Source organism: Cervus canadensis, chromosome 6 (genome assembly GCF_019320065.1).
Source record: "Cervus canadensis isolate Bull #8, Minnesota chromosome 6, ASM1932006v1, whole genome shotgun sequence".
Lineage (NCBI taxonomy): Eukaryota > Metazoa > Chordata > Mammalia > Artiodactyla > Cervidae > Cervus > Cervus canadensis.
The window spans coordinates 54,098,378-54,126,121 of record NC_057391.1 but is presented as its reverse complement, the minus strand read 5'-3'; the positions used below and the strand labels follow the sequence as shown (position 1 = coordinate 54,126,121).

The 27,744-nt window shown below is 43.4% G+C and overlaps 1 protein-coding gene across 2 annotated transcripts; it reads right to left on the bottom strand.

The window, feature by feature from the left end:
• Positions 1–5,575: 5,575 nt before the first annotated feature.
• Positions 5,576–15,540, bottom strand: BCL2L10 (BCL2 like 10). 2 transcript variants are annotated; one of them, XM_043472935.1, is made up of 3 exons: positions 13,074–15,540; positions 11,160–11,278; positions 5,576–5,831 (listed from the first exon to the last, which is right to left on the bottom strand). In XM_043472935.1, exons 1-3 carry the CDS (start codon positions 13,503–13,505, stop codon positions 5,795–5,797), a joined length of 588 nt encoding a protein of 195 aa, XP_043328870.1. In that variant the 5' UTR covers positions 13,506–15,540; the 3' UTR covers positions 5,576–5,794. The 2 variants fall into 2 exon arrangements, with proteins under 2 accessions (XP_043328870.1, XP_043328871.1); XM_043472936.1 differs by lacking the exon at positions 5,576–5,831 and adding an exon at positions 7,686–7,763.
• Positions 15,541–27,744: the final 12,204 nt, after the last annotated feature.

Genomic DNA, 27,744 nt, shown 5'->3' with positions numbered 1-27,744 from the left:
CCAGCCCCTCTGCCTGACTGCTGGACTAAAGAACTTTGTTCCGCTCACAGGGAGATAATCTGACCTTCCCCACCCGTGACTGGCTGCAGGAAGGAAGGGACCATGTGTGCTGTGTGTGTGCACAGTCACTCAGTCGTATGCAACTCTTTGGGACCCCGTGGACTGTAGCCTGCTGGGCTCCTCGGTCCATGGAATTTCCAAGGCAGGAATATTGGAACTGGTTGCCATTTCCTACTTGAGGGGATCTTCTTGACCTAGGGATCCAACTGACGTCTCCTGCACTGCAGTGGATTCTTTATGCTGAGGCAATTATTAGAGAAATTCAAGTCAAAACTACAATGAGGTATCACCTCACACCAATCAGAATGGCCATCATAAAAATATCTACGAAAAAGAAATGCTGGAGAGGGTATGGAGAAAAGGGAACCCTCCTACCCTGTTGTTGGCAATGTATATTGATAGAACCGCTATGGAGAAGAGGGTTGAGATTCCTTAAAAAACTAGGAATAAAACTACCACATGACCCAGCAATCCCACTACTGGGCTTATATGCAGAGAAAACCTGTAACTGACGAAGACACGTGTACCCCAATATTCAAAGCAGCACTATTTCCAATAGCCAGGGCATGGAAGCAATCCAGATGTCCATCGACAGATGCATGGATTAAGAAGTTGTGATATATGTATATACAATGGAATATTACTCAGTCATAAAAAGGAATGAAGTTGAGTCAGTACTAGTGAGGTGGATGAACCTAGATCTGTCATACAGGGGGAAGTCAAGTCAGAAAGAGATAAGTATCATATATTGATGCATATATATGGAATCCAGAAAAATGGCAGTAATGAACCTATTTGCAGGGCAGGAAGAGAGATGCAGATGCAGAGAACAGACTTGCCGAAATAGCGGGGGGAGCAGTGGGTGGGACGAATTGAGACAGTTGCACTCACATATATACACTACCATGTGTAAAATAAACAGCTGGCAGGAAGCAGCTGTATGGCAGAGGCAACTCAGCTCAGTGCTCTGTGACGATCTTATGGGTGGTATGGTGGGGGTGGGAGGGAGGTTCAAGACGGAGGGAACAGATGTATACTTATAGCTGATTCATGTTACTGTACAGCAAAAAGCAATACAACATAGTAAAGCAACTATCCTCCGATTAAATACAGTTTAAAAAAAAACGAAGTCTATAACAAATAAATGACGGAGAGGGTGTGGAGGAAAGGAAATGCTCCTGCACTGTTGGTGGGAATGTAAATTGATACAGCCACTATAGACAGCAGTATTCAGCTTCTTTACAAAATGAAAACAGAACTACCATATGATCCAGCAATCCCACTCATGGGCATTTTCCCAAAGAAAATCATAATTCAAAAAGATGCATTCACACCAATGTTCACTGCAGCACTATTTAAAACAGCCAGGACAGGGAAGCAACATAAATGCCAATCAACAGAGGAATGGATAAAGATTTGGTACACGTATACACTGGAATATTACTCAGCCATTAAAAAGGATGAAATAACGCCATTTATAGCAACATGGATGGACTTAGAGTGTGTCACATTGAATGAAGTCAGACAGAGAAGGATTAACATTGTATGACATGCCTTATGATACAACGGAACTTATTTACAAAACAGAAAAAGAAAATGATACAAATGAACTTATTTACAAAGCAGAAACAGACTCACAGACTAAGGGAACAAACTGAAGCTTGCCAGGGGGAAGAACAGGGGGAGAGACAGGAATTTGGGGACTGACATGGACACGCATGTGTGACCAGTTGCTTCAGTTGTGTCTGACCCTTTGTGACTCCTCTGTCCATGGGGATTCTCCAGGCAAGAATACTGGAGCAGGCTGCCATGCCCTCCTCCAAAGGATCTTCCCAACCTAGGTATCAAACCACACCTCCTGTGTCTCCTACCGCTGTATTTAAAATGGATAACCAACAAGGTCCTACTCTTTAGTACAAGGGACTCTGCTCAATGATATGTGGCAGCTGAGATGGGAAGGGAGTTTGCGGGAGAAAGGATACATGTATATGTATGACTGAGTCCCTTTGCTGTCCACCTGAAACTATTGCAACACTGTTCATCGGCTATACACCAATACAAAGTAAAAAGTTAAACCAAAAAAATCCAGTATGTTACTGGCACAAAAATAGAAAATACAAATCAATGGAACAGGACAGAGATCCCAGAAATAAACCCACACAGCTATGGTCAATCAATCTATGATAAAGGAGGCAAAGTCAAGAAGCAACAGTTAGAACTGGACATGGAACAACGGACTGGTTCCAAATTGGGAAAGGAGTACATCAAGGCTGTGTACTGTCACCCTGCTTTATTTAACTTATATGCAGAGTACATCATGTGAAATGCCAGGCTGGATGAAGCACAAGCTGGAATTAAGACTGCCAGGAGAAATATCAATAATCTCAGATACGCACATGACACCACCCTTATGGCAGAAAGTGAAGAGGAACTAAAGAGCCTCTCTTGATGAAAGTGAAAGAGGAGAGTGAAAAAGTTGACTTAAAACTTAACATTCAAAAAACTAAGATCATGGCATCCAGTCCCATCACTTCATGGCAAATAGATGGGGAAACAGTGGAAACAGTGACAGACTTTATTTTTTGGGGCTCTAAATCATGGCAGATGGTGACTGCAGCCATGAAATTAAAAGATGCTTGCTCCTTGGAAGGAAAGTTATGACCAACCTAGACAGCATATTAAAAAGCAGAGACATTACTTTGCTGACAAAGGTCCTTCTGGTCAAAGCTATGGTTTTTCCAGTAGTCATGTATGGATGTGAGAGTTGGACCATAAAGAAAGCAGAGCGCCAAATAACTGATGCTTTTGAACTGTGGTGTTGAAGAAGACTCTTGAGAGTTCCTGGGACTGCAAGGAGATCAAACCAATCAATCCTAAAGGAAATCAGTCCTGAATATTCATTGGAAGGACTGATGCTGAAGCTGAAGCTCCAATACCTTGGCCACCTGATGCAAAGGGCTGACTCATTCGAAAAGACCCTGAAGCTGGGAAGGATTGAAGGCAGGAGGAGAAGGGGATGACAGAGGATGGTTGGATGGCATCACCGACTCAATGGACAGAAATTTGAGCAAGCTCCGGGAGCTGTAATGGACAGGGAAGCCTGGCATGTTGCAGTCCATGGGGTCGAAAAGAGTTGGACATGACAAAGAGACTGAACTGAAAGGAGGCAAGACTATACAATGTAGGAAAGTCAGTCTTTTCAATAAATGGCGCTGGAAAACCTGGACAGTTACATGTAAAAAATGAAATTAGAAAACTCTTTACCACCATACACAAAAATAAGCTCAAAATGGATTAAAGACCTAAATGTAAGATCAGACACTATAAAACTCTTAGAGGAAAACAGGCAGAACACTCTCTGACATAAATTACAGCATTATCTTTTTCGATCCCCCTCCCAGAGTTATGGGAATAAAAATGAAAATAAACAAATGGGACCTAATTTAACTCAAACACTTCTGTACAGCAAAGGAAACCATAAACAAAACAAAAAGAAAATCCACAGAATGGGAGAAAATATTAATAAACAATGTGACTGACAAGGGATTAGTTTCAAAAATATACACACAGCTCATGTGGCTTAATATCATAAAAACAAACAACTCAATCAAAAAATGGGTAGAAGACCCACACAGACCTATTTTTCCAAATAAGACATACAAATGGCCAAGAGGCACATGAAAAGGTGCACAATATCATTAATTACTAGAGAAATGCAAATCAAAACTATAATGAGATATCACCTCACACCCATCAGAATGGCCATCATTAAAAATATCAACAAACAATAAATGCTGGAGTGGGTGCAGAGAGAAAGGAAATCTCTTATGCTGTTGATACGAATGTAAAGTGGTATTGCTACTCTAGAGAACATTATGGAGCATCCTTTAAAAAATAGGAATAAAACTACAATATGACCTAGTAATCCCACTAATGGGCATGTACCCTAACCCAGGGATCGAACCCAGGTCTCCTGCATTGCAGGCAGATACTTTACTGTCTGAGCCACCAGGGAAGCCTGAGAAAACCATAATTCAAAAAGGCACACGTACCCCAGTGTTCACTGCAGCCCTGTCTATGATAGCCAGGACATGGAAGCAATCTAGATGTCCATCAACAGATGAACGCATAATGAAGTTGTGGTACATATATACAATGGAAGATTACTCAGCCATGAAAAGCAATCAATCTCGATTCAGTTAATCTGTAATGGATGAACCTAGAGGGTATTATATCGAGTGAAGTCAGTCAAAAAAAAGAATAACAAATATCACATATTAATGCATATATATGGAATCTAGAAAAATGGTACTGATGAGCCTATTTGCAAGTCAGGAATAGAGATGCAGATATAGAGAATGGACTTGTGGACACTGCAGGATAAGGAGAGCGTGGGACAGATTGAGTGAGTAGTAGTGAAACATATACATTACCGTGTGTAAAACAGACAGCTAGTGGGAAGCTGCTGCATAACATAGGGAGCTCAGCCCGTGCTCTGTGATGGCTTAGTGGGGTGGGAAGGGGGAGCTGTTGTGGGGGGCGTTGAGAAGGAGGGGATATATGTATACTTATGGCTGATTCATGCTGTTGTATGGCAGAAATCAACACAACACTAAAGCAATTTTCCTCTAACTAAAAATAAATTTTTAAAAATTTTGCTTAAAAAACAAACAAAAAACAGTTGCTGTCTGATTCTGCAATCCCATTCATGGGCACATATCTGGAGAAAAACATGCACCCCAATGTTCACCGCAGCACAGTTTAAAATAGCCAAGACATAGAAGCAACCTAAATGTCCACTGACAGAGGAATGGATAAAGACTATGTGGTACATATATTCAATGGAATATTATTCAGCCATTAGAAAGAATGAAATAGTGACTTCTCTGGTGGTCTGGTGGTTAAGATTTTGCCTTCAAATGCAGCGGGTGAGAGTTCAATCCCTAGTTGGGGAGCTAAGACCCCACATGCCTTGAGGCCAAAGAACTAAAATATAAAGCAGAAGCAGTATTGTAACAAACTCAATAAAGACTTTAAAAATGATTCACATTTTAAAAAAACTTAAAAAAAGAATGAAACAATGCCATTTGCAGCAACAGTGATGGACCTACACATTGTCATACTGAGTGACATCAGACAGAGAAAGACAAATATATGATGTCGCTTATATGCGGAATCTAAAAAATGATACAAATGCATTGACAAAACAGAAACAGATTCACAGTCTTAGAGAACAAGCTTTTGGTTACCAGAGGGGAACGGGCAGGGGTGTGGGGCATGGGGGCTGGGAAGGATAGTTAGGGAGTTTGTGATTAACATACACATAATACTATATATAAAATAAATAAACAATAAGGACCTACTGCTCAATAGTAAGGAACTCTGCTCAATAATATTTAGTAAGCTAAATGGGAAAAGAATTTGAAGAACAGATACATATTTATGCTAGTTGAATCACTTTGCTGTATGTACACCTGAAACTAACACAACATTGTTTATCAAGTAAACTCCAGAAAGAAATAAAAAGTTTTAAAAAAAAGTTTAAGCCGAAAAGGAAAATTATCAAGCCCCAAGTAGCTTCAGGCACACTCAAATCATGAGATTTCAGTCATGTCATCAAAACTGTTTCTCCACACTCCATCCTGCCTCCAATTTCTGACCTCTGTTCGGTGACCTCTTCTCTGTGGGAAGGCAAAACATTCTCTCCAGATTCTATTCCCAATGGTGACATAAGTCAAAGAGCTGGAATACGTCTGGCAAGAACATAGGACCTGTGTGAAGAAAATTGTAAGAGACCTAAATAAATGGAACAGAATTTCATGTTCTTAGAAGGGAAAATGCAATATTGTAAACATATTACTTATTTCCAAATTGATTTATAATCTAATCCCATTCTATTCAAAATCCTAAAGCAATGTCTTAGTGGATTTTTTGTTAACTGGTTTTTAGAATTCATCTTAATTCACAAAAATAGCCAAGGACTTTTTTTTTTTAAAGAATGGTGGAGGAGATTAAACTATAAAGCCAGATGTTCAAATATGCCATAAACACATAGTAATTGAGACAGAGTGCTATTAGTAAAGAAAAAGATAAGTCTACAAACTAGATAATACATTCAAATTAGCTAGGAAAAAATGAACCATCTATAAACAAGGCTGAAATACTACCCCAACTCTTAGAAGGACTGTCCTACTTCATGCTGCTACCAAATGCAAGTTCATGTGCCCCACACACAGTGAAGCCAAACAAATTGAAATGACAAGTTTGGAACACAGAAAGATGTATTGCAGAGCTCTACAAGGAGACATGTGGCTCCCACCCTCAAGCCTGGAACTTCTCAGAGTTTCAGCAAAGCACTTCTAAAGGCAAGGTGAGGGAGGGGCTAGGTTAGTTGTTGCAAACTTCTTGGTGTGGGAATCCTTTGTTCTTGCGGCTGCCCACATAGGTCAGGTCATGATGGTCCTGTAAACCCCCAACAGGACAGACACTATTCTCTGTCTTGCAACTTTGTATCTATACGTGAATAGACTCTTAAAAGTCAGAGCCCTGAGAACAGGCTATCCTGTATATTTCAGACAGTAAGCAACATCCTTTTACAAGAGGTGCAAAGGAGCATGACTAAGCATTGGCAACAAAACACAAATGTTAAAGTAAAAGGAACAGATCAAGCATAGAGTCAGATTTGTTCTTCCCTATTACAAAACTACATTAAAAAGGATTCCAGAATGGATCAATGACCAAGGACATAAAATACTTTCTTGGTAATCCTGGGACAAGAATGACCTTCCTAAAGAAGACAAATACCAGAAGATGTAAAGGCAAAAGCTTAGGATGATTTAACACTGGCAAGAGAGTGAACAGCTAAGCATTCCCTGACCTGGTCTAAGTTTGCATTGGTAGAACCTATTTTGAAAAGTAATTTGGCAGCAGCTAAATTTGAATACATATCAACTGTGACTCAGAATCTTTTTCTAGAATTCTTTTCTGTATACATAATAATGCAGGGCTATGCACATAGGCAAAATCCATGCAATATTGTTTCCAATAGCCCATAAGGGGAGAAACACCCTAAAACACAAGGCAATGGAAAGTTAAATCAGCTTATCCTGCCATATGGAACAAGTCAGAACAGAAAGCAGAACTGCATGTTCTGAAGAGAAAAGGCTAGTAAGATGAGGCAACAAAGCAGGTCCAATTGTTTATAAAATGCAAGTAAAGTAATGGCCAGGAAGGCCTGGTGGGACACTGCAGTTTTTTAATTTTATAACCAAATAGTTAATATTCTCATTGTGTCAAGACAATTTCAAGCTAATGCCAAATGGAAGACCAAGCTCAGGAATGTAAAGAGGAAACAATCTTACAAACAAGAAAGGACACCAAGGCAGTGGTGCACTCCAGCTAAACTATCAGTGGCCACGACGGTGCCAGCCAGCATCACCCAGATTACTGAGCATTTACCGCATCATGAATGTGCAGAATCCTCCAGACAGTTTCAGTTGCTAGTGTCAGTACTGACTGAAGCCAACAAACGCTGCACCATCAGTTCCTCCACAACCCTGGAAATACCACCCTTTCGGACATTAATGCCTATAGTTTTCTCCTTGGGCATACCTGTTTCTCGCTTTTTTTTTGTTCTGTTACTGTAGAAATGGGATTCAGCCCAGCAGTTTTAGCTAGCATAGGTGAAATGACCACCACCACATCTGTAAAGGCACAAACGCAGTAGGATCTCATACCACTCAATGTTCATGCATATCCAGTTAACCACAGGGCCCACTATTTCTGGAGCACGCCCTCCCACAAGAACAGCTTTCTGCTTCACTCAACAATGAATCAGACATAGGGCATCATGAATCAAGGGCTCAGCTTCTTCAAGCCTGATTTGTTAGATAGAACCAGGAACCACAACTGGAACCTTTTCCTGGGCTTATACAGACTGTAACCTTGAGCAGTTTGCCAGAATCATGTAAACTGATCCCCTCAGCTCACTCACCCAAACCCAGCATGTCAGCAGCAAGTTGGTCAGTCTGAGCGAGTGGCTTGGTTCTGGTCTCTTTCAATTATCCTTAACTACCGCAATATTCATTTTGAACAGGAAAGTTAACCCAAGATCACTAAGATCATGTCTTAAGAAGAGAATTCTATCTATTTTTAAAATTTGCTTCACTTAGAACATAGGCTGTCTTCCTTCAGGGCTTGGTCCATCTGGGCACAACAGAAACTGATTATTCTGATCTGCTTTTAAGCCCAGTCTTAGGCTTTTCAATTCTGGTTATGTCAGAATTGGCCACCTTTTGGTTGAGAACCAGCCCTTCCACCAACTCACAATCAACTGTCCCTGCAAGTTTCCCGCCCCCACCTGCCTCTTTTTTAAAATGACAGTTTATTTAAACTAAAAACAAACAACAGTTTACCTATTTCTCTCATCCTCCACCCTGTACTTCTGGCAAGCACTAACTTAGAATCTATCTATAAGCTTGGTTCTTTATTATTTTTTAGTTTCCATCTGTAAGAGAGATCACACAATATTTGTCTTTCTGTCTGATTTATTTCACTTAGCATTACACCCTCGAGGGCATTAGCAAGTTTCTTAGCTACTCTGACATCTCTAAGATCTTTGCCAGTAGCTGTGGTGGGTCAGTCACTCTCCTCCCTGCATTTACACTTGAATACTGAGAGACAAGGGCTGCGTTCAACAAAATGGTTGCACTGTTTAGCAACTTTTCTCTGTCACTTGGTTCCACAGGTCAAGGCACGTCAAGACTTCAATACCCTTTTCCTAAATTCCATATATATGTGTTAGTATGCTGTAATGTTCTTTATCTTTCTGGCTTACTTCACTCTGTATAAGGGGCTCCAGTTTCATCCATCTCATTAGGACTGATTCAAATGAATTCTTTTTAACGGCTGAGTAATATTCCATGGTGTATATGTACCACAGCTTCCTTATCCATTCATCTGCTGATGGGCATCTAGGTTGCTTCCATGTCCTGGCTATTATAAACAGTGCTGCGATGAACATCCTTCTAGATGACTCAGAAATAATAAATCCATTTCTGAAAAAAGTTGTTACAGCAATCGGAGAGAGAGCGTGGTGAGCCAGCAACAATGACCACTGATGTGGCACCACTTCCCTGGTTCTCTTGCGCCATGGCCCTGCCAGCATTCTGGCTGCTGGATGTAACACTCGTGTTCGTTTCAGAGTGCTAGCACCGTTTGTAATGGTCTCATTATCTCTCCCATCTTGAACCATTTTATCCATTCCTTTTGGTCCAAGTCTTGTTCTAGTAGCATCACCAACAGCTTCATCTATGGAGACATTGCTGAAGCAGATCTAGGCTAGCTTTTCAGCCACACAGGTGCTTTTCCCCTGGCTGCTGACAAGCTTGGCTGGGTCCGTGAGGGCTCCAAAAGAACACATGGACACAGTTTCCAGTGGGCAGCAGGATAACTATGTCCACTGAAAGGGATCAGAATGTTACCCCCAAATATGCCACTTTGGCATACTGATTAATTTGAGCTGAAGAAAACTGAGAAATAGCATACATAGGAAGGGCTCTCTCTTTTCCCTCTTCCTGCCTAAAAGGAGGGTATAAATTTCCTGTGAGAAAGGTGACTTTTTGTACCAGGAAGGGGAGAACACTTCTATTACTGGCAATGGGAGTTAATACCAAGATGAATCTGCATTAATTTTACTAAAATAATCCTCATCTTCCATTTGCTTCCCCCATTTATTTCCTAGTCACTGTCCCACAACAGATTGGGTTGGTCAAAAAGTGCATTTGGGTTTTTCCACAAGATGTTACGGAAAAATCCAAATGAACTTTCTGGCCAATGCAAAATGACCCCTGTAAGTCCAACCCCTTTCCTTTGTCTAGTCATGCTTGTGTGGCTCAGTTGTGTCCGACTCTTTTGAGACCCCACGGACTTGCTCCTCTATCCATGGAATTTTCCAGGTGAGAATACTGGAGCAGACTATCATTTCCTACTCCAGGGGATCGTCCCAAAACTGGGATTAAACTGTCACCTCCTGCATTGGCAGATAGATTCTCTACCACTGAGCCACCTGGGAATCCCTTGTTTAGTCATATCTCCACAATTTACCATTCTTTGCTAAAATGGTATACAAACCCCAAGTCTGTTTCTTTTTCACTTGTTTTCTATAAAGTCCCCTGTAAAAAACAGCAACAAATAAAACGTGTATGTTTTCCTCCTGTTTTCTATCTTTTGTCTTCTAAATTCACAGGCCTCAGGTATAGTATCTAAGAGGGTCAAGTTTTCTCTCTCCATCAACTTCAACGATGAGCTGACTTCAGAATGGAAGGTGAAAGATAAGGACTTGCTAAGTGCTTGTGTATTGATTAAATGTTTAAAATGTTTGTCTGTGATGTATTTTTTTTTAATTTTATTTTATTTTTTTTTTGTGATGTATTTAAAGAGACAATAAAAGGAAACTGTCAATCAAGTTACTCCCAAGAATAAAGGCTTATTGAATCCCAACCAACACCAACTACATTTTTTTAAAAGACGCATAAATTTATTATAACTTAAGATTTAAAAATTTATTGAAATTAGAAAAATAAAATTTAATAAATTTCAATACATTAACTCTAGAAACCAAGAAGAATTTAGAAAGGATTCCTTTAAAAAGATTTACTATTACATTCTTTGTCAGACTGTGACTCAGGGAACTTGTGGTATCATTTTACACCCCTGATATACTGCCTTGATAAATCAATCAGTAGTAGCACATGAAATCATGGATAGATGAGAGACGCATATCCACTCTTATCCAAATGTAGCAAATAGCCCCACATTTCATAGTTAATGATAAGCGGTTTCTTCTGTAATTCTTTGGAGCAATAAGCCTTTGGACCCCTGTGTCCCCCATTTTAAAAACAGCCATTTATGCCTTTGTCCCAATATATTGGGTTGTCAGGAGTTAAAACGCTGGCTGAAACACTGAAGGACTCCTTATATGAATGCAGATAAAAATGTCTCAGAAGGTGGTTTACTTTGATTTTGTCTTTCACATTTCAAATTTGCTTGGTTGGTCAGAGTTAGGCAGGCAGAAATGAGTTAAGAATTTTAGAACTCACGATAATTTCATCCAGAAGTAGATTATGATTATTACTGTCCAGTATGAGAGGAAAAACCAGACCAGCTGTCTTTCCCAAGATGGCTGCAATGAGTGGCTGAAGAAGAGACAAAATCCATCCTAAAATGGAAGAAGAGAATTAGTTTCATAATACTCAAAACCTGTACTCAATTAAATACACAGAGCTTCTGGATGAAGCAGTAAGACAACTCCTGGATTTAAAAAGTTTAAGAAAGGTTCTGATCAGTAGGTTACTTGTAATTAGGAATCTTTCAGTTAGGGTTTGTAAGAAGTTGTCTAACACAGGAGGAACATAGAGGACATGATTTTGTCACTTAGAGCAGGAATCCTCATCTTTTCACTCACTTCTTTCAAAACCCAAGAGGAAAGTAGAATACTATATCTGTTTTTTCCTGATCACAAAACAGATGCCATTTGGGAAAATGACAAATTACTAACTTGAAAGGTAACTCCTGAGACAATAAAGCAAGTAGTTCCATTCAGAAAAATGGGCAGGAAGGGACCTGAAATCCAGACTGTGGCATTTAAACTGCAGCTGAGAGAGATGTGGGCACGTCTTCTTTACCCAATTGGAGAGTTTCTGCTTTTTGAGATTAAAAGATTATTCCTTACTCAATGGTGATTAGCCAAAAGTTAAGGGAAAAAAACACCACCACCACCTCCCCATCAATTTCCTCTTTAGTGTGGAGGGCTCTTGGGGGCCAAATGCCTTGTTAAGACAAATGGCTCAGGTGAGTTTCTGACAATTCACAGGCCTGGAGAGTTGAAAACCTACGCCCCCATCCCTTCATATACCAAAAGGATGAAGTTAATGCTAACACCTTAAACTGTTTATATAAGGTCAAGGTTCTGACTCAAATACTACCCTTCCTCCACAAAAGGAACCCAATTCATCAATACAGGTCTGTCAGGAAATTGCAAACAGTGCAGTGTCTTCCCCAGATTATTTTTAGATTATGTTTCAATTGCTTTTTAGATTATGTTTTAATTGCTGGTTTTAATAATTTGGCTGCATTTCTTCTATAACTTGGGTCACTACAGTCATTGCTTCAACTCCAGTAAGGAAGAGAAGAAAGAAGCAGGGGTCTCGCTCAGAACCCAGCAGGGCATTCTACCCTCTTACTGAAGGCTGGCCAGACTCTCCTTGATCATCGGCTTGGTTTTGGAGCCGCAGTGCAACTCCTGCTCTAGCCTAGACCACAGAGATCAATGACTTGCAGCTGAGAGCCGGGGCGACAGGCCATCTCGCAATTGAAGGCTGAGTGCAGTAACTTAGAAGTTAAGGAACCTCAGGTCAGCACCACCACACGGTGCCCGTGCACACCCCACCCCCGACCACCTCTGCCTTAGTGCTTCCTGAGGGATGTGGGGATGGACCAGGGGCTGCTTTTTCTCTTTTTCTTTTTCTTTTTTGTTGTTGTTGTTGTTGTTTTTTTTTTTTTTGCTTTTTCATTCTAATGAAAAAGGCTGGTGTGCTCTGACCTGCAGAGCTGTGGGGTCCATAAAGAGGTGCATCTGATAAGTTTCGTATAAAGAATCCATCTGGCCCAGGTCACCCCATTGCTGACTTCACCACTTCGGGAGTCTACTTAACTAAACAAAGCATCCCGACCTACCATGAGCACACCCTACAACCGGAGGGTGGTCAAGGGAAGGGCCAAAGTGTGCAAACCCAAGTCGGGTGCTGCTTTCTCAGAATGGTTTAGTATGCGAGCTGTCTAGCTAGGCCTGTTTCGGCCTGACTCTACCAGTACAGAAAGTCAGACTTCACCCCAAACTTCCCAGTCCTGCTGAAGCGAATGCTCTACAGGGCTGGCGCCTCGGAGTCCCTCCGCTAGCCGGCTGCGTGTGCGCGTCCCAGGCCGCCCACCAGCCCCGCGTCCTTCGCGCTCACCCAGCCGCCGTTGGCCATCATCCAGGCGCGGTGCCTTTCGCAGAACTGGGCACACAGAAGGGCCACCAGGAGCCGACAGTCCCTGCTAACGCCGTCGTCGTCTCTCTTCTGCCGTCGGGTCGTCTGCGGCGGCCTCTCCAGCAGCGACCCCGCGAAGGTCACGAGTGAGGCCACGCGGCCCCAGCTGGGGCCAGGGTCTTCGTCGAGTAGCCTCTGCGCCATCCTGGCCACCAGCTCGACGCGGTGCCTGCGGAAGCGGCGGTAAAGGAGCAAGACGTTTCGATTTGCTTCCTGGACACGGACGGCCACGTGGCGCAGCACGGCAGCCTCGGGCGTGGAGGGCGCAGGAGCCGGGGTGCCGGGCTCCCGGGCGCAGAACTCGAGGTAGTCCATCAGCAGCCGGGCGGTGCGCTCCCTAAACGGGTCCACCATGGCTCCGCCTCTACCGGGGGTCCGACCCGGGCCTGTTTTCTGGGCCTGCCGGCGCCCCGCCCCTCCTCGCGTTGGCTCGGCTCAGCCCGCCCCCACGCAGTTGCTTTCCCAGGTCTGGAGAGGAGCCTTTGATGGGAATCCCATCGACGCTTGTTCCGGTCCCAACAGCCAAGGCCCCGTGGTGTGCATGGATTCACGTAGCAGTCAGGGCCAGAGTGAGACTCTTTGGGGGTTATTGTTTTTAGCTTTCAGCTTGGGGACTAAGAACCCAGAGGGGACAGTCAAGGCAAGTGGGCTAGGCTTGCCTCTCCTTTAGGAGAGGTTCCCTGCTGGCTCAGATGGTAAAGAATCTGCCTGCGATGTAGGAGACCAGGGTTTGATCCCTACGTGGAAAGGTCCCCTGGAGAAGTGAATGGCTACCCACTCCAGTATTCTTGCCTGGAGAGTTCCATGGACGGAGGAGCCTGGGGGGCTACAGTTTATGAGTCGAACACCGGTGAGCCACCGACACTTTCTTTCATACTAGGAGAGGGTGACAAAGGCTACACACAGCCCTCCGCTGGTGACTCCCTTGAAAGTATTATCAGCATTTTCTCAGATTGGATGGAAGCATCCAGGCGTGTGTTGTAATCTGGCCATACGGGACAGGAAACAGGGTAATTCTCCTGCATGTTGCTACTAGAGTACCAATATTAGTTACTTTCGTGCATTCATTCATTCACTCATTTACTCCTAGCCTTTGGGGTGCTAGGTCTCCCCCTTAGCACTGGAGATACAATGGAGAACAAGGCATGTGGTCCCTGCTCTTAAGGACCCTACAGTCTACGTGATGGGACAAAGAAATGGCCAATCACAGCACAGTTAACAGCTTTTGGCTGTTTCTTATAGCTACCATCCTTATATTACTTAGAATTCTCCACTTTTTACTAGCTAATCCCTCATTACTCCACTCCCCTATTATAGTTAATATACTTCTTATACTAATCTTTCTCAGTTCATGTTATTCCATGGCTTCTTTCTCCTGAATGGACTCAGGCGGACACAGAATTGGTATCAGCTGTGAAATTTGTGAGGGTTCATTGGTCTGGAGCATTTTGAAATATCCCCACCAGGGTGAAAGATGAATAGCTGTATCTTGTATCACCTACAAAAAGAAAGAGGCACAAACTTGGTAGGTCACTTTGGAGGCAACATACACATCTGAGTATGCAACGTCAACCCATCTACAGGCTGGCGGACTTAGGAGTAAAACAAGAGAAGACTCTGCAGCTGTTTAGGCTGAAGTAGGAGCTGATTTCCCAGGTGGTGCACTGGTAAAGGATCTGCCTACAGCGCAGGGGATGTGAGTTCAATCCCTGGGTTGGGAAGATACTCTGGAGAAGGAAATGGCAACCCAGTGCAGTATTCTTGCTGGGGAAAGCCCACGGACAGAGGAGCCTGTGAGCTACAGTCCATGGGGCTGACTAATCAGCAACAACAGGCTGCTGTACCACTTGGGTCTTGTGATCCAAAAGATCCAATGATACTTGAAGTGTCAAATAGGGAAGCCAGATGGAATCTCTGACAAGCACCAATAGTACTGCAGTGCAGACCTCTAGGATTTTAAAGCAAATCTATGTCCTCTTTTGCCAGTAACTATTCTCCTTTTGAGAAGCAGGTTCTGGTTTGCTACTTAATCTTGGTAGAAGCTGAATGAGGTGATCAGGCAGTTTGAGATCTAATCATAATATGGATGCTGTTGGACCTATCTGGTTATAAAGTTAGGCGTGCACAGTAGCAATCTATCATCAAGTGGAAACGGTATATAAGAGACCAAACTCAGGTCCGTGACGTAGGATTGTATAGGTGGGTGGCTCAGACCACTGCAACACCAACTCCTGTTGCTTTGCCCCCTCATTCCATGCCTGTGGCCTCCAGGGAGTTGCTTATGACAAGTTGACTGAGGGAGAAGAACTCAAACCTGGATTGTAGATGTTGTATTGTTGCTTAGTTGCTCAGTCATGTCTGACCTCATGAACAGCAGCACACCAGGCTTCACTGTCCTTCATGATCTCCCAGAGTTTGCTCAAACTCATATCCACTGAGTCGATGATGCCATCCAACTATCTCATCCTCTGTCACCCCCTTGTCCTTCTGCCCTCAATCTTACCCAGCATCAGGGTCTTTTCCAGTGAGTCAGCCCTTCGCATCAGGTGCCCACAATATTGGAGCTTCAGCTTCAGCATCAGTCCTTCCAATGAATATTCTGGGTTGATTTCCTTTGGGATTGACTGGTTTCATCTCCTTGCTGTTCAAGGGACTCTCAAGAGTCTTCTCCAGCACCACAGTTTGAAAGCATCAGTCTTCAGCACTCAGCCTTCTTCATGGTCCAACTCTCATATCTATACATGATTACTGGAAAAACCACAGCTTTGGTTATACAGACCTTTGTTGGCAAAGTGATGTCTCTGCTTTTTACTACACTGTCTAGGTTTGTCATGGCTTTTTTTCCCCAAGGAGCAAGCGTCTTTTAATTTCATGGTTGAAGTCACTGCCCACAGTGATTTTGGAGCCCAATAAAATAAAGTCTGTCATTGTTTCCATTTTTCCCCCATCTATTTGCCATGAAGTGATGGGACCAGATGCCATGGTCTTAGTTTTTTGAATGTTGAGTTTCAAGCCAGCTTTTTCACTCTTCTCTTTCACCTTCATCAAGAGGCTCTTTAGTTCCTCTTTGCTTTCTACCGTTAGGGTGATGTCATCTGCATATCTGAGGTTATTGATATATTGTAGATAGGTCTATATGATATGCTGGTACCACATGACAGTGGATAGCTAGAGCCTTATAGTTCTGCTTGGGGTCGGGGGGTACTGTGAAGACAGTGGTGAAGGAAAATCCTCCCACCAGTTAGAAATTCAAGCAGGATATATGACTGTACCCTAAGTCTGGGGTGAGAGATGGTTAGAGTAGAGATCTACACTGAATCTTGGGCAGCTTCTGATGGTTTGGCTGGATGGTCAGGACCTTGAAGATTGGTGACAAGGAAATCTTGGACACAGATATGTGGGTGAACCCCTCTGAACAGGTGCAGATTGAAGATACTTGTCTCCCATGTCAATGCCTCCAAAGGGTGGCCACTGTAGAGGATCTTACAATCAAGTAGACAAAATTCTGTGCTCTGTGGCTATCAGAGAGCTGCTTTACACAGCTGCCACAGTGCCTGCTCTATGAATGCCCATGAAGAGGCCATGCAGCAGAGACAGAGGATGTGGCCCTAACAAAACTCCCTCTGTGAAGGCTGAGCTGGCTAATGCTAGTGCTGAGGGCCTGTTCTGCAAGTGCCAGTGATTCTGATATGGTGAGAAATTAATTTTTCCAGAAGGGAATATAAACGTTGTCAAAAAGAGCTGGTTGAAATATCTTATGAGTTCCCTTATTATGTTAAATGTTTTGATATAGGTTCATGTTTTATTTTCAAGGGAGTCATGATTTTATATTTTATTAGCAAGCACACAGTTTTTTCTGATTTGGAGTAGCCTGGGTGTTAGTAGTAAATCCTCTGGCCCTGCCATTGGTTAGTATTAGCTAAATCAAACAAATGAATAAATTAACCTCCACACAGAATTTCTTATCCAGTTTGCAGTCAGACTTGGCTATAATCCCCTCCTCTGCCACTTAAAAGCTGTGCAACTGTGAAAAAAGTTTTTCAGTTCTCCCGGCCTCAATTTCCTAATCTAAGAAATGGAGGTGATAAACTGTCTGCATCATAGGTTGTTACAAGGGTTACATGAGTTGGTATATACAAAGGCTTTAGCATACTGCCTGGCACATAGTAAAAGCTCTTTACAGAGGAGCTTGTATTGTTAATATGAATTGATCAAGGTTACCAGGCTCACTTGCCCCACTTCTAACCAAAATGCAATTTGTGACATTTTTGGTGAGCCTTACCTATATGGTTTCTGGTTTTGTTTTTAAAATACTGAAAGTAGCTAGAGACCACCTACTATTTTTTCATATACCTTTAAACAGCTTTATTGTGATATAATTCACAATACCACAAAATTCACTTTTAAAGTATAGATTTCAGTGGGCTATAGTATATTCAAGGTAGTGCAACCATCACCACTGTGTAATTTCATATCTCGAAGGATATCCAATCTCGTAAGTAACCAGTGACCTACTTTCTGTTGCTATGGATCTGCCTATTCTGACATTTCATGTAAATGGAATCATTCACTATGTGGTCCTATATGCCTGGCTTCTTTCACCTGGTATGTTTTCAAAGCTCATCCATGTTGTAGCTTGAATCAGTACTTAATTCCTTTGTATTGATAAATAATATCCCATTGTTTAGATATACCACATTTTGGCCATCCATTCATCGGCAGTTGAACCTTTGAGTTGTTCCATTTTGAGCTGCTGTGAACATCTGTGTTCAAGTTACTGTGTGGACATGTTTTCATTTCCTTCAGGTAACACCTAGGAGGGGAGGCCACCTATTACTGGGGAACACAGACAGGTTGGAAACAGTGACTTTTGGTTCCTGGTTTACATGAGTAACCAGGCAAATGTTAAGCATTCCCCGGTGGTGTGTTGGTTAGATAACCTGGGGTTCAAAGGTAGGCAATTTTTGTTGTCACAGTCTTTGCATAAATGTTCATACCATATTTGCATTGAGTTTTTCTTATGTATGTGGTTAAATCAGCCAGCACATTGTTTCTGACCCCATCTCCTCCCTAGAGGGTCTGCATCCTTTTCACAACTACAGAAACATATTCACTTCTTTCACCAGAATTAGCGGGAGTCGGTCCACCGTGGAGACTGACCAGTCCTGAAGGCCAGCCTAGCTAGCACCAAGCCCTGGTTAGAGAATGAGGGGTTGGCAGATACTCTGAAGAGTGACCTGATTCTCCCCTGTCACTGGTGAGACAGCGAGTGGTTTAGCTTCGTGTGCTCCCAAAGGATCTACAGACAAGAAGATTCACTGAGACCTTTCCCCAGCTTGCCCCCTCATCAGAATTCCCAGCCCACTTCAGTCCTGCCTGATCCTGATCTCCAGGCGACGGGCCTTAGGGTCTGCGTGTTTAACCTGCTGTCGAGCCAGTGGGCACATCTGGGGAATGCAGATCTACAAACGCCTGCTCAGTCAGCAATCCTAGGCTTGGAGGGAAGCTCCAATCCCAGTGCCAGTTAATCTTTGAACTCAGCAGCTGAGCTTACCCCAGAATCCCAAGGGTCTTCCTTTGAAAAGACTGTCAGGGATTCACAGCCCCCGCTGGTCTCTTGCCTTGCCCACTGCCTCTCTGTGCCCAGATATGCTGCTTTCAAAGTCAGTATGACCCTGGGAGTCCTTCTGGGGGACCCTCCAAAGTCAAAACTAGTTTCACAATAACACTGACTCCTTTTTTCTATGTGTGGCTTTTAAAACTCTCATTTTCTCAGGAGTTTTCAAGAGGCTACTGATGGGTAGTAGAATATGTGCTTCTGGAATCCTGTGTTTTATCATTTTTCTCAGTTTTCATTTCTAATATGATAAATATTGATAGATATAAGCAACATAAACAAAAACTCTTTGTGGTCCTCAATAATTTTTAAGAGTATAGAGGGATCTTTAGATGAAAACATTGAGAACCACTAGCCTAGACGAATCTTTAATAATTACTATTTTGATACATGAGTAGGGGCTGTAGGGGTGAGAGGAAAGAATGAAAAAGGAGGAGAGTAGGGAGGAGGGGGAGAGGGAGGAGGAGGAGAGAGACAGGAAGGAGGTGAAATAAGGAGAGAGAGGAGGGAGGAGATGGGGGGACAAGGGGAAGAATGAGGGAGACGGGACAGAAGGAGTTGGAAGGGAGAGGAGGAGAACAGGAAAGGGAAGAGGGGAAGGAACTTTAGAGCTCTCCCATTTGCTAGATGAGAAAACTGAGGCTGAGAGGCATTTAGATATTATATATCCTGTAAAGGTGGAAAAGCTCGGTCTAAACCTTTGTCCCCATGCTGTCCCCCTCTTAAGATCAATCAAGTGTTAGAAGGTTCACCTTCTAGCCAGATGGCCAAGCAACTAGGAGAGGCCAGGTTGCAAGGGCCCTCACAACTTTTGCTATTTTAAAGTCACTTACAATCCAGGGAAGGGTGTGGAGGAGGCCCAGGATGGGAAGAGGGAAGTGAATAATGGGTGCCTGCTCTGGCCCGGGGCTCACTCCAGAGCCCTGAACCCAGACCCACTTCTGGGAGGCCAGCTGCCCACTCCCTCAAAGCAGCTGCCTTGGTTTTAGTTCACAGGTATTTCCCACACCACCTGTCATCACACACCTCCTTGTTAAACCCCTTCTCTGCCTAACCTTTCTCTTCTCTGGCTGGAAAGGGGGTGTCCAAGGCTGTGCACACCTGTGGGCACATCTGTTTGGCCCCTTCACCACAATGGTTTAGTACCTTTGCCTCCTAGTCCTCTAAAAAAAAAAAAAGAAAGCCTGATTAACAAACTCCACTCAGTATTATTTTCAATATGCAAAATACAATTTATTACCGAAAGTTTATCCCTGAATCTCCATGTAATCTGGTATATTCCCAACCAAGTATTTCATCAATAATAATACTAAACAACACCCAAGTGAGATTAAATACTTATAGGGGAGGTGGCTTAATGCCCATGGGAGTGAGTGTTGGAGGGAATACTTTCTTAGGGCCCTAAAATCACTTTTCTGATTGTAAAGTTAGGGACTACTTTGCACGTATACTGACAATACCTCCCACCTCTCCAAATATATAACCTTGAATTTGCTTGAGCCTGAGTGACTTCTCCTTTGCCCTGTCTTCCTTCACTTCTGGGAGGCCCAGGTCAGACTGCAGACACATGGAAGGGTCTGTGGGAGACAGGGAAGGAAGTATCATAACTAGGAGCCCAGGAACAAACTTGGGAGAACCTTCTGGGAGCAGCTTGGGGATTTCACAGGACACGTTGTGGGGCCAGCACTTCAGCAGTTGGCAGGAACCGGGTGGACCTGCTGCCCACTCCCCTGAGCCCTTGTGCAGAATGGAGAAGGTGCTGAAGGCTGTCCCTTTGGGCTCTGCTCCCGCCCGTCTTCTCTCTTGTTCTCAGGGTGGGTAGAGCAGCAGAGATGGAGGGGGTGCAGACTGGGGGAGGTGAGTAGGGGCTTTTCACATTGTCTCTCTCTACTCCAGGACCTACTGTGTAGTAAAACCCTTAGTAAATGTTTTCTTGGCAAATGATTGAATATAACCATTATGTTTATTTTTAAAGAGTTTATGGAAAAGCTGGCCTAGGGAATTTCTGACTCATTTTGATATCTGAATGAGTAGTTTTGTGGGTGGGCCTGGTGCACCCCCTGAGGTTTACAGGGGCACTAGGCCTAGGCCTATCAGATGGCTCCAGGTCTGGAAGGGCCTCTGCAAGCAGCAGAGCCTGGGGCTGGGCCTGCAAAGCTGGAACTACCATCAGGAGAAGGGCCAGGCTGTGGCAGGGCCATGAGAGGGGACGGAGGATCCGGGGAACTCAGCACGCACAGCCCTCGGATACCACAAGGACATGGCCTGGCAGACCCAACCACCCAGAGGGCAAGCCTCACCCAGGAATGGTTTTTGGTTTGAGGTGACCTTTTATTTCCCTAAGTTTGCATGCTGTCTTCATGAATGAGGAGTTTTCTAAAACAAAGGATAAGCTTCTACACTTGAAAATAAGGGATCCTATAACTAAAGCACTTGGTATCGTCCAGAAGGATCTGCTGAATTTTAAATAAAGGCAGGATATTATGTTTTTTCCTCCATATAAGTGAAGCAAAGACATCATCATTCAAGAGCTATCAATCTGTGTATGTAATTACACTTGCAATGCAATAAATACGAGTATAATTGATATGGACAAGATTCACTTTAGCCTGAGTAGATGCTACTAATCCTAATACATCTAATACCACAAACAGGTTTTCAAATAAGTTTACTATCCTCTGTTCCCACACAGAAAGGTTTTGGTTCCTCTGAGAAGCGTTTGTGTCCCAAACAGCACTCAGCTTTTCCCTCTAATGATAGAAAATGTCCCGCCCTCCTGATACAAACCACCGTCACAAGATGCACAGATCAAACCTATTTTACCCATATCTCTGCTTCCTTTGTAACATGGAAATGTTTTACCTGGAAAAAAAAGACAAGAGGAGGCAAGGCTGAAAAGGATACTTTCACAATAAAACCACATGTAAAAGAATTGATTTTGTCTCATTACATCTGGATTGCAATTTTCTTCTAAGACCAAGTAACATGGTCCTCACATTGTCCATTAAAATCAGCAGTTCCTGGGGAAGGTTTCAAATGTCAGAATGTACACTGAGAAAAATCAGCTCTTAAAGTGCTCCTAAAAATAACTTGATTCTAGGAAACAAAACGGAATATAGTAAATGGTCAATTCTACTGGGAATAGCAGAATTCTACCAGGACTAGAGAATGAGTTGAGACTAGTATAATTTATAATAATCTTAAAAACAGATATATTTTCAAAAATGTTCAAAATGAAAAACACTGTACTGGAAGGTGTTCTCATAGTGTTGGAGGTTCATACTGGGATCTTTCCAGGGTGATGGTTTTAATAGTAATGTTGGAGACATTTGGTGAACTTTCAGTCACGGAGTTGCTCACTTGAAGCTAAGTTGCAAGAAACTCTCAGACCCTCTAGAAGTAAGATATATTTACATGTGATGCTTTCAGATTCTATTCTCAGGTGCCTATGTGCACTGTGATTAAGCCCAGACCTGCAAAGACACAAACAGATAATCTTCAGTCTGTTTTTCAGTTGACATTTGTAAAACCTGAGTTTAAAGAGAGAAAATCAAAGTCTATAATACACAAACATACACACTGCATCCAAAATAGAGCACTCACAGGTCTTAGAAGGATAATACTTCATTCCTAGCAACTCAAAGGTGCTTCTTTGCCCCTTGCTTTCCCTCTCCCTTAGTTAACTGTCTGAAGGGCATCTGTGGCCCCCTTGCTAAGGAATGGTAATTTTTAGACTGACAACCGGAATCCTCTGTATGCATCCAGCTCTCTGGGTATACTGACATGGCTTTATTAATTTAGCAAACTCTTGCCCAGGATGATGAAATCACAAATAACTTCACTGTTTATTTCACAAATTTTGAAAAAAATCCATTTATCCTAAGGCTGGACTATTCAATTACTCATTTTAGAAATGACACACACTTCTTAGGATAATATGCAGCATCAAATGGCCAGCTACTTTTCTAGACAGTCTTTGAAATTCTCTCCCTCCTCTGACCCTGTGTCCAGCAAACAATCTTAAGCTATGCCCCAAATTTGTTCAATCCTACTTAAGTCCCTCCATCAAAAGATTTACCTTCAATCAGACCCCTAAAACCTTTGGCAGATAAATATCTGCCTTTGCTCTCTCCTTCTGAAATGCTAATAAGACTGTCAAGTTTGTGATCTTCCACAGTGAAGTAAATGTTGCTTGCTGAACAGTTTTTTGGTGGAATTTCTAGGGAGCCAACACCTGATACAGTCATGGAGCTCTTTGAGAATCTAATAAAGCCATAAGGACACTATTCCTGGAAAAATGCACACATATACACAATTTAGCATATAACTGCATGGACTTCATAGGTCTCCTGAAGCCTCTGTGTGGACCTCACAGGGGTCTGTGACTGGGATAAGGACCCTGGTGCTCCTGGGAGGTGAGATTGGCAATTGGATTTGTCACAGGCTGGAATCAGACTTTTAGGGTATCTGTGCTGGAATACCTGCACTGATGGGAAACTCACTACCTCCCAAGGCAAATCATTCCTCTGTGGCTATAGACTTGAACTTAGAGCTCTCTTTTGGCTGCCCAGGCCCATCCTGGCTTACTCTGACCTCTCCGCTTTCAAGAAGACCAATCATTCCTGCTCTCACACACACGGTAAAGTAGAAAAGCTTCTCTCTTACTCTGAGGGTATGATCCCATGATCCTGAGCAAAAGGCAGTCCCATCAGGGGAAACTCGCAGAGTACTAACACGGTTTTCGTGTCCAAACAAGATGGAGACTCGAGACCCCTTGAGGACATCCCAGACATTGATGGTATAATCATTGTATCCAGCAAACAGCAGGCGACCTTAAAGTGAGAGGTAAGATGGTTACTCAACCAGTTCCTTCCTTTTGTTTTTCTTTTCATGACTCTCTTTCTTGCGCTCATTCATTCATTCATTCAATAAACAGTGCTTTAGTGCCCACTATGTGCCAGGCATTGTGGTTTGCGCTGGGGATTCAAAGAGGAGAAAGCACAGTTGCTGGCCCCTGTGGAGGGTGATGGTGGGCAGGCTGACTCATGTATCATGGCAGCGCTGTGTGGAAGGGTCTGTAATGGAAGTGCTCAGCTACGTGTAAAGTGCTACGTGATCATAGAGGAAAGGGGATCAAAGAGGATACTATGGGAGAAGCACTATTTCAGTTGGCCTTTGAGGGTTGAATAGGAGTTTGCCATGCAGAGAAGGGAGGGAAAATGATGTTCCAGGCAGCAGCAGCAGCAGCAGCACAAAGGCACAGCTGCATGACTGGAAGGTGTCTGGGAGAACTGAATGGTCCACTGACACAATATACCAGTGCTGCCCTCTGAAAAAAGTCCCTTTTCAAGTATGAAGGGGAAAATGGAAGGCTAGAGAGGAAACGCCTAAAGGCACAGAAGATGGAGTTCTGATATATCATTGTTCTGAAGAAGAGTGTGAGATGGGCCCAGCCTTCATTTATGGGCTGGGGAAGCTGCTTCAGGCTGGGCAAAATTTGTGCTGTCAAAAATGCATTGGAGGAAAACCCATGCAGGCGTAGACTCTTAGCACATGGGGCCATAAGAAGTTCAGCTGAGGGGAAGCTTGATGGATTCTCTGAGTTCCTGTTTCACAGTCCTAGGAAAATCTTACCACTGAGGGAGAAGTCCACACTGGAAGCTCCAAAGATGATACTCTCTTTGGAATAGATGGCAACTTCCCTGTCTGCCCGGAGGTCATAGAGGCGACACTGGGGTGACAAAGAAGACAAAGGCACTTGTTTCTGGGGCCTGTTTGGTGCATCAATGATCACAGAGCTACAGGCAGGTGCCGGTAGCTTGTGTGGTTTGAGGGTCAAGGCGAAAACCTTTCGTTTTCTCTCAGTATTTTCTTCCTCAATCTCAATTCTTATTATATCTCCATGGAGTACTGGAGATTCGAAGAAACAGCAAATGCAGATTTCTTTAGTACAAAAAACAAAATGTAAGCCTTCTTTTTTTTCTGATAAGGAATATGTGTTCACTGTAGAAAATTCAGAAAATCTCAGAAATGCATAAAGAAGGAAATCCTACAGATATTTACTAACACCTGGCTACTTCCTTCAGTCTTAATTTACTTTAAAAGAAATTACTTATTTGGCTGCAACAGGTCTTAGTTGTGGCACGCACAGGGTCTTCAATCTTTATTGTGGCATGTAGCATCTTTACTTGCAACATGTGAAATCTCGTTCCCTTATCAGGGATCAAATCCACGACCCCTGCATTGGGAGCTTGGAGTCTTAGCTACTGGACCATCAGGGAAGTCCCAGTCTTAATCTGTTTTATGTGTGGATTTAAATGGGGTGGATGTTTCATTATTGCTTCAATTAGCATGATGTTATGAACATTTTAAAATATCATTAATAATCTTCAAAAAATAGGATTAACGTGGTTGTTATATTCCTCATGTGGATATATCAGAATCTACTTAGCCATACTCTGCTAAGTGTCTTGATTGTGTCTAATTTTTCTCTTTTATAAATAAAATTATGAGGAAGCCATGATCATTCTGCTATCAAAATCTTTATATGCATCTTTAATATTTTCTTAGAATAGCTGAGGATGAAATCCTTAGAATTGTTTCCAAGAAATTCCAAAGGGTAAGGAAAGCTTTTAAAATTCCCCAAATGGAAGAAGGATTCAGGGGGAGGAGCCAAGATGGCGGAGGAGTAGGACGGGGAGACCACTTTCTCTCCTACAAATTCATCAAAAGAATAACTGAATGCAGAGCAAACCTCACAAAACAACTTCTGATCGCTAGCTGAGGTCATCAGGCGCCCAGAAAAGCAGACCATTGTCTTCGAAAGGAGGTAGGACAAATATAAAAGATAAAAGTGAGACAAAAGAGCTAAGGACGGAGACCCGTCCGGAAGGGAGTCTTAGGCGGCCTTGCTTGGGCTAGGGTCCGGGCCTGAGGGCCCTGAGGACAATCGGAGGGAGCTTCTGTGAGGTGCCAACTTGAACTGTGGGAGACCAAAAGAGAGAAAATTAACCGGCCGGAACACACTGCCGGCCGTTCGCAGAATAAAGGGACGGAGAAGGTCCCGGGAAGAGGTCGCAGGCTGCGGACCCGCCCAGCCCCGCCGGAGGCAGGAGGCAGGGGGGAGGGGAAGGTCGCGGCGAGACACAGGGCGCGGGCGGGGACTGGGGCTGGGGACGCAGAGGGCGGAAGGCGCGCGCACCCGACTGGCGTCAGCGGAAACTGAGACTGGGTCCGCGGAAGGGAGTGAGTGTGCCACACCTGGGGATAGTGCGCCCATCAAGCCCCTCGCTGCCTGGACCGCTCTGACGGGGAAGGCGCAGAAAGCAGGCGCAGCTTTTCCTTCCGCGCTTTTGTGTAACACCCGGGGGCTGGAACCTGGCGCAGCGCGGGGCGCGCTCCGTATGGAACAGCCGGGAGCCTGGGCAGCGCAGACGGAGAAAGCAGCGTCAGCCCCTCCCGGCAGCGCCAGCCCGCCCCCGCAGGGCCAGCCCCTCCTCGCAGCGTCAGCCCCGCCCCGCAGCGTCAGCCCCTCCCCGCAGCGTCAGCCCCGCCCCGCAGCGCAACGGAACTAGCTAACTGAATAAGAGCCCACCTCCGCCCGCCTGTGTCAGGGCGGAAATGAGGCTCTGAAGAGACCGGCAAACAGAAGCCAAATAAACAAAGGGAACCGCTTCAGAAGGGACTGGTGCAACAGATTAAAATCCCTGTAGAAAACACCGACTTCACCGGAAGGGCCCTGTAGATATCGAGAAGTGTAAGCTGGAACGAGGAGCTATCTGAAACTGAGCCGAACCCACACTGACCGCAGCTGCTCCAGAGAAACTCCTAGATATATTTTTACTTTTTTTTTTTTTCTAAGTAAGGAAAAAAAAAAAAAAAATTTTTTTTTCTTTTTATATTTTTTCTTTTTTATTTTTTCTCTTTTATTTTCCTTTAAAATTCTCCTATTACTCCCATTCTCTTAACTTTCACTTACAATACTTTTTACGATTTTTTAATTAGAAAAAAAATTTTTTTTTTTTTTTCTTTCTTTCTTTTTTTTTTTGTTTTTTTTTCTTTTTTTTTTTCTTTTTTCTTCTTTTTTTTTCTTTCCGTTTTCTCTTTTATTTTCTATTTTTCCTTTTCTCTTATTTCTTTTAAAGTCCTCTAGTACTCCTCTACTACTCTTCATTTTCATTTTCACTACACTATAACCTTACCAAAAAAAAAGAGAAGCCCTATTTTAAACCGAAGATTATTCTCTCCCAATCTTGACTCTCTGTTTTCTACCTCAGAACACCTCTATTTCCTCCTTTCCCCTTCTCTTCCCAATCCAATTCTGTGAATCCTTGTAGGTGTCTGAGATACGGAGAACACTCTGGGAACAGACAGCTGCGTAGATCTGTCTCTCTCCTCTTGAGTGCCCCTTTTTCTCCTCCTCATCTCTATCTCCCTCCTCCCTTTTCTCCTGTTCATGTAACTCTGTGAACCTCTCTGGGTGTCCCTAACAGGGGAGAATCTTTTTGCCATTAACCTAGAAGTTTAATTATCAGTGCTGTATAGTTGGAGAAGTCCTGAGACTACAGGAAGAATAAAACTGAAATCCAGAGGCAGGAAACTTAAGCCCAAAACCTGAGAACACCAGAAAACTCCTGACTACATGGAACTTTAAGCAATAAGTGACCGTCCAAAAGCCTCCATACCTACACTGAAACCAACCACCACCCAAGAGCCAGTAAGTTTTAGAGCAAGACATACCACGCAAATTCTCCAGCAACACAGGAACATAGCCCCGAATGTCAACATACAGGCTGCCCAAGGACACACCTAACACATAGACCCATCTCAAAACTCATTACTGGGCACTCCATTGCTCTCCAAAAAGAAGAAATCAAGTTCCACGCACCAGAACACTGACGCAAGCTTCCCTAACCGGGAAACCTTGACAAGCCAATCGTCTAACCCCACCCCCTGGGTAAATCCTCCACAATAAAA